Below are 7,883 nucleotides of genomic sequence, written 5' to 3'. Positions count from 1 at the left end.
TACAAGAGGAAAAGAGTGCTTAATATTATAGAAAATAATGTGATGAGAAAATATAACAGTCCACATCAAGCAACCATCAGTAATGTTAATTAAAAAACAACAACAACAACAACAACAGATAAACCTTGTTATCTCATATGAGACAGCAGAACCCAGTAGGACAATGAAGTAATGCCTAAATGCTAGGTCTGTGAGGGAAAAACACACATAGGAATATTTACACTTCTTTCAGTTTCATATTTTTAAGTGCCAAAAATGTGTCTTTGATCTTGGATTTACAATATTTTAATTTTTAATATCTATTTTAATTTTTTGAACTTTTATTTATGTATTGTCTGTGTTTGTGTATGTGTATTTGCACTTTTTTAAAAAAGATGCTTACAGAGGCCATAGGAAGCAAACGCCGCGGGAGCTTATGTTATAGGTAGTCATGAGCTACCCAGTGTGGATACTGGGAATGGAACTGTGGTCATCTGCAAGAGAAATATACGTCCTGATCTTTGAGCCATGTCTCCAGCCTTTATTTTCATTTAGCAAAAAATATCCTTTTAAGAACATTTTCATAATATCCTACTGCAGGAAATGAAAGACTTACACAAATATATTTTATATGTATGTTTACTTACACATATCAGAATAGATTTGAGAGACAACTTAACTAAATATTCTAATTTATAAAACCTTTAAATATTTTTAGCAATCTAACCATTTTTTATTATTTCCATATTTGGTACAGTTCATGCACAAATATTGAAATTCAAACTAAGTTGGAGAAAACTGTTCAGTTCTTCTTACTTCATTCTTTTCCCACTAGCATTCCAATCAAAAACAGGGTTTTATATTTTTTAAAAGCTAGTGTTGCAAATAGAGAGGGATATTACATTGTAAAACCCACTATTATGGACTTGGCAATTTTTAAGTAGCAAGAATATATTAATCATACCTAAGGGAAAGGTTGTTAAAGGTTTCATGGTTATCAGTACAGTTTCAACTTTAACTAAAGAGATCAATGCATACAAACATGTCCACAGGTCAGTTTTTAAACAACCATAGTGCATAAAAGGAAACCTTCATGTTTGTTGTCGTATATTCTCTATCAACTTCTTAAGGGCTTCTTTGACATCTTTGTTTCTAAGACTATAGATGAAAGGGTTGAGTAATGGATTGATGATGGTATAGAACATGGCAGCCACTTTGTCTCTCTCCAGGGAGTAGTTGGAACTAGGCCTTGAATACATGAAGAGCAAGGAGCCAAAGAAGAGAGTGACAGAGAGGAGGTGAGAGGCACATGTGGAGAATGCTTTACGTCTCCCTGAGGCTGAACGGATCCTCAAGATAGCCAGAAGGATGTTGAAGTAGGAAACAAGGATGGCAAGGATGCTAGAGAGCACAGTGAAGCCCACCATACTGGAAAGGATTTTCACGTAGACACGGGTGTCTGTACAGGACATTTTTACCAATGGAAGCACATCACAAAAAAAGTGATCTATAATATTTTTACCACAGAATCTTAACCTGAAAGTGTTGGCAGTATGGGCTATGGCATTCAAAAGCCCACCTACGTAAGAGCCAGCCACAAGCCCAGTACAGAGAGAAGTGGACATGATGCTCGAATAAAGCAATGGGCTACAAATTGCAGCATGTCGGTCATAAGCCATGGCTGCCAGCAGATAGCACTCAGTGTAGGCTGCTACACAGGAAAAGAAAAACTGAGCCCCACAGCCAGCCAAAGAGATACGCTTATCTTCTGAGACACAGTTGACCAAGATTTTAGGTATGTACACAGAATTATACCAGAAGTCCAAAAACGATAGAGCGCCAATAAAAAAATACATGGGTGTATGCAGCCTGGAATCAACACGGATTAAAATAAGCAAGGTCATGTTTCCTGACAAGGTCATCAAGTAGATGGTTAGAAATATTCCAAATAGAGTCAGCTGCCAGCGGGGGTCTGCGGAGAAGCCCACGAGGATGAATTCAGTCAGGATGGTGCGATTGTCTACCTCCATGTCCACAGAGGGGAAATCCAGGGTAGGAGGAGGCAGGAAACACAGTTTAGAGAAAATCTCAATGAGAGATTAAGAGAAATAAGCAATCAACAATTATTGGACCTGAATAATATGATGTGATGAAAATATAGATTAGTACATTCTACTAAATAAGTAAGCGACATATCCATCAAACCTGCTACCCCAATAAGTCTGTAAGGGTTGTTGACCTTTATTCTTAAATAATTACATGATTATCAAGGAACCGTGGGCTTTCAGGCTATGGCTGTGGAAGACTACTGTAATTAGAGCAATAACCCAAGGTTCCAATTAAAGATTTCAAAATTTTATTTCTGAACTGTGTCATTCAGAGTCAGCTCACTATCAAAAAGATAAAATTACAGGGAGCTCATGAACGTTATTTATGATCTTCTGACGAGTTGGCAGACTTGGTAAAGAGGATATACAAGATAATGCTACATAACTATGTGGTAGTGAGCATGTTTAAAGAAGGTATTCAATAAAGTGTATTCATTTTGAAGTAAAAAAGTAAATACATAAAAAGCAAATTGTACCTTTTGAATTTATTAAAAAAGAGAGGTAACTGATAAATTCTTTAGAGTATTACTCTAATTTCTCCGCCCTGTATACTGCTGTAGCCTAAAAGACCAGCCAGTTTCTATTAAAACTAAAACTTCAATAATCCTCCCACAAGATGCTGAAAACATCTTATATGATCGGCTGTGGTGACATTGTTATGAGCAGCACTGTACTGTACTCTCCCAAACTGTACGTACAAAGAGATCAAAATACACTACTATGTTCCAGTTTTGATTCTGAGTCCCATCTTGCACCACTTCCTCCCTTGCTTTGGTTTTATAAGGGATATGACAAGCCAGCTGCTTCAGTTAAGAACAAGGGGAGCACAAATGGAGTGGAATCCACAGTGGTCATTGTGACCTAGTGAGCAGCCTAGTTCACACTGTAACTCACAATCTCCTTTCTTGAAAGTTTGTTTCTAATCTCCTAGCAAATGGAAAATTAGTTTTCTCCAATAGCATCTCACTGGAAAGACAACCACACTTAAAGGAGGCCCATGGCCAGCAGTACATTGCCAGCACAAAACACAGACAAAGGGTATTTTCAGAGATGTTTTTTTCTTAGTGCTTTTTTGCAGATGTTCTAATTAATTGTCTTTTGTTTATCTATTATTGTTTCTGATTCTCTGTTTTTCTGGTGTGTGTGTGTGTGTGTGTGTGTGTGTGTGTGTGTGTGTGTGTGTGTGTGAATTTGTCTGTATGCATATGTGTTTCTTGCAATTTGTATTTCCTTCTATTTCATCTGTTTGCTTTATTCTATTCTGATTTTTAACTTTTTAATTTGGTAAAATTATCTAATTTTGTTTCATTTTAATTACCTATTCTCCCATATGTTTTGGACCTGTTGTTTTCTCTTTTAAAAGGCATGGAGTCGTATAGGTGAGGAAGTGGAAGGAATCTGGGAAGAGAAGCGGAATGAGGAGCAGGTTTCAGAATATATTATTTGAAAAAATTATTTTCATGAGAAGGAATGCATGTTGCTCCAATGTCAAGCCATTATCACTAGCAGAGATAATCACTATGTCCTCCTCACTGAGACCACACTGTAACTAACATTAATTTCTTTAATTACTAAGCATGTTTTAAGACTATTTTAAAACCACACTATTGACTATCCTGTAGGTGGTGTGGGAAGAAAACATGACTGGGGCAATTTGAATATGAAGGATGCCCTAGATGACGAAGAGTCTGATTTTTAATGTGAGGACATCAGGAGAATTAGAATCCATGTGTTTCCTATCTTCACACCCCACAGATCTCTAAGGAAAATTAAAATGGCATTCAATATAATATTTTATCTAGTCATTTGAAAACAAGCAAAATCTTTAAAAGCACTAATGGAGCAATTTCCTACAGCTTTTGAACTGAATAAAAAGGGCAATTCTGCACTGTTTTAGTCTTTGCCATGGTGTTTGCTGCATTAGTGTACTATATATAGGATAGTTTATAAAAACGTGTGGCATATCATAAATATGTCTACATGAGCAAGTGGGCAATTGTTATTCTATATTACAGATATCCCCTAAAGTTCTTATTTATTCCTACTCCAGCTCACACTATTCAAGGTAAAAAAAAAAATCTATGGACTGATAGACTCTCCCAAGAATACTGCACTGTCCGATAGCCAGAAAGAAAGAATAAATATGCAACTGAAGACTCATTTTCAAGGCTTCTAGGCCAAAAGAAAATTTCGGTCAATTGTCAGTAAGATTTTGCTTGCAAAACAATAGGCAAAAATGTCAAAAACTTATCACAATAAAACCTCAAATTCTAAAAAATCTATAAATATATCTTTTTCTCCACATAGATTGGCTTATGAAGATGTTACACATATGGAATGGCTTAAAACATAAGTTTTATTAAGACATCTCTAATCCCATAACGTCCCTCCCTACTCTCTTTATAGGACTCCCTCAAGTTCATTTGATACAATGTGGCCTTCTAGAAATGTAAAATAATTACTGAGAGATAAAATTCATACCTTGGATGTCTGGGAAGCAAACTTCTAACAATAACTAAATTTACAAGCATATTTAGATTGTCTCCTTTTAATTTTGCCTGAGTGAATGAGACTCTTCATAATATAACCTCAGCCAGATTTTAAAGTTGTAAACAGGGAACACATCTCATGAAATAAGACTCGTGATGAAGGTGTGCCTGTGTGTCTAGAGAAACAACACACTTAAAGCCAACACAGACCTGTGCTCATTCTAACTGCAGCCAAGGCCACAGAGTTGCCTCCCTGCTTTGCTAGGCGTGATTATCCATGCTTACCTTTGCTGAGAAATGCCAATTTCTAGAAGTGAAACCTTTTCCCTGATCTCTGACTCCTGACCTGTGTCCCCTGGACTCAATATACACATTTCCTCAACAGCCCTTTGAGACTTTGCCCATATAGTAGTCTAGGAAATGTGCTGCTGTCTCTAAAGACTTAATTAGAGTCCACCTGCAATTTGAGGATACTGGGTTAATTGGATTATGATTAATTCAGCAACACACTTTAAAAGTTAATGCTGGCTGTAAATCACAATATAATCATTAAGTATGTTTGAAAGCAGACTTAAATATTAGTAATAAGCTTGTCTTGCATTTATTTTATAATCTACTATTTTATTTGACCCACGCTCTTCTCAATCTTCAGGCTACAATATATTGTCTTTTCCTTCAAGAAAACTCAATCCATTGATGAAAAGGAGAAAAACGAAAATGGGAAGAGAGGAGAGGTCGAGGAAATGAACAGAAAAGAGGCATGGAAGTGAGGGGAAGAGCAAAGAAAAACCTGAAAATGGAGAATGAATCCCTCGGGGAAGAGAATAAGGTGCTCGTGTTTGTTGCAGGGCTAGGATCAAACCTCAGAATTGTGTTTGGGGAAGGAGACTTTAAAGTAGAGGTCACATGCGTTCCTCTCCCCAGGTATTAGGAACCAGGCAGGAGAGGTGGGAGGAGCACTGTAGGAGTCAGAGGGGATGGAAGACACCTGTGGATCATGGCCTATGGAATCTATAAGACGGGCTCACAAGGGCTTACAGAGCCTGAACCAACAAGCATGGGCCTGCGTGGGTCTAAACCAGGTCCTCTGCATAGATGTTATGGCTGTTAGCTTGGTGTTTTGTGGGACTCCTAACCGTGGGAGCTGATGTATCGGTGACTCTTCTGTCTGTGCTTGTGACCCTTCCCTCCTATTGGGTTGCCTTGTCCAGCCCCCATATGAAGGTTTAATGTATGGTGTTTTGTCCTGACAAAGGATGAGAAAGCAGAGAAAAAGGTGAGAGTCGAGCCAGAAAGGTTAGACCATAATTAAAGCACAACATACTCATGCGCAGAGATTTCACAGTGACCCATTAGCTTGTGCTATTAATATTATTAAAGACAGATAATGTAATCAGCAACCAGTTGACAACTTGGAGTTAAATGCCTAATAAGGACAGGGAGTTGAGAAAAAATGCAGAGTCAGGAACTGTAGCAAAAACCATGAAGGAGAGCTCCTTATGTATTCGCCCCCTCTGGCTTTCTGAGCCTGCTTTCTTATACAACCTAGGACTCTCTACCAACAATGAAGTAACAGGCCAATCAGATGGAGGCATTTTCACAACAGAGGTCATATCTACTGAATGGCTCCAGCTGTGTCAAGTCGACATAAAACTAAACATAACACCAATATCCCAAACTATAAGAAGATGAACTTTCGTTGCTAAAGACAGACAGTGTGCTCGTATTACACTTGGTGACCAACGGTAGGATTTTATGTCAGTACAATCTCAGTTTCACAGGCAAAAAAAAAAAATACTACCCATTGAATTATCATTTATCAAAATGTAACATCTAACTTTTAAATTAATTCATATATAATTCTCAGATAGAAAGAGATACATTCGAAAATACTATTTTATGAATGATTATTTCAACTAAAAAATTTTAACATCTTTAGGCTACAGAAATTTTGAATTTTCAGCCTCTGACATCATTCTCAATTCTTTTTTATTATTAATTTTTTAATTTTTGGCATAGACATTTACATTAATACACATATATACAACAAACTACCTAGAGAAAGAAGAGCCATGAAACAATCAGGAATTATATAAATGTTACATTCATAGTGTTTTGGCTATTTGTATCTGGCAGCTGTGAAGAAAACATCTTTCCTATCTTGTTGCATCTAAAATTCTGAATGTAAATCAGTATCTATCATATCTCATCATTATCAACTTAAAACATCTCTCCAGACCTAAAAACATCTTAACCCCTAAACAACTAAGCTTAATTGTAAAACTAAACTATCTGGTCTTCAACCCCATCAGAGACTTGAGAAGGAATTCAATTTAACTACCTGATTACACAGGGAGTGCAGATTAGCAGCTTCCCAAATGAGAAGAACACAGAGACAGTTTGCTGCCTGAGCAGTCGCCCAAACCTCTCCATCCTGTTGGAGATCATCTTCAGCCTTCTGCCCCACTGTGTCTTGCTGTTCCTCATCAGAACAGAATGACTGCCAGGACCAGCTAATATAATGGTTATAGTAATGAGCTTCGTGCTAATACATCCACATTGCATATCAAAACATTTTGTTTGTTTACTTAAAGCAGATACAATTGTAGACATCATATATATTACAACAAATTTTAGTAAAAATACAGAGGCTTTTCAAAATTTCCATGCATCATTTATTTAATAACATATTAAAACATAATAATGCCAATTTAAAACTCTAATAAAATTTCCCATGCTGTAATAAGTACTTTTTGGGTTATATATTTTATTCTTATCTGGGTGTACAGGGCAAAAACAGATACACAGAAATAACCAGGGTTTCTTGTTTGTTTTTGTTTTGTTTTGTTTTTAATAACCAGTTTTTGAAAGAGAATATATCACTCAAATTTTTTGTTTTACAAATTATTTTTACTAAGAAAGTCCTCTATGCATCTTCAACATGTTTAATTTGTTTATTCTATATAATATGTGGTTCCAGATTCTCCTTCTTTGGACAATATAAGTGAACTAAACAACAGAATGTGGTTTACCTGGCTTTACAGTAAAGAATCTAATCAGGTAGTCTGTGACAAGGCCGTGTGTGTGTGTGTGTGTGTGTGTGTGTGTGTGTGTGTGTGTGTGTGTGTCTGTCTGTCTGTCTGTCTGTCTGTCTGTCTGTCTGTGTGTGTGTCTGTGTGTGAGTGTTTTATTAAGCAAAAAGTCTTTAAAACTTTTGTTGCTGTGCAAATAAACTCATCTGGTCAGAGAACTAAATCAAAGATCCCATTCTCAAGACTAAACTAGATACTCTGTGAGTGGGGAGAAA

The 7,883-nt window shown here is 36.6% G+C and overlaps 1 protein-coding gene across 1 annotated transcript; it reads right to left on the bottom strand.

The window, feature by feature from the left end:
• Positions 1–1,070: 1,070 nt before the first annotated feature.
• Positions 1,071–2,009, bottom strand: LOC311606829 (olfactory receptor 9G4-like; the record flags this gene model as incomplete). Its single annotated transcript, XM_084798238.1, has 1 exon — positions 1,071–2,009. The coding sequence occupies one exon, from the start codon at positions 2,007–2,009 to the stop codon at positions 1,071–1,073; it is 939 nt and encodes a 312-aa protein (XP_084654364.1).
• Between the last annotated feature and the right edge of the window lie 5,874 nt (positions 2,010–7,883).

This window comes from Acomys minous, assembly GCF_964271855.1.
Source record: "Acomys minous genome assembly, chromosome: 10".
NCBI lineage: Eukaryota > Metazoa > Chordata > Mammalia > Rodentia > Muridae > Acomys > Acomys minous.
Note: the sequence above shows the minus strand (reverse complement) of the source record. Positions and strands in the feature narration are given on the sequence as shown.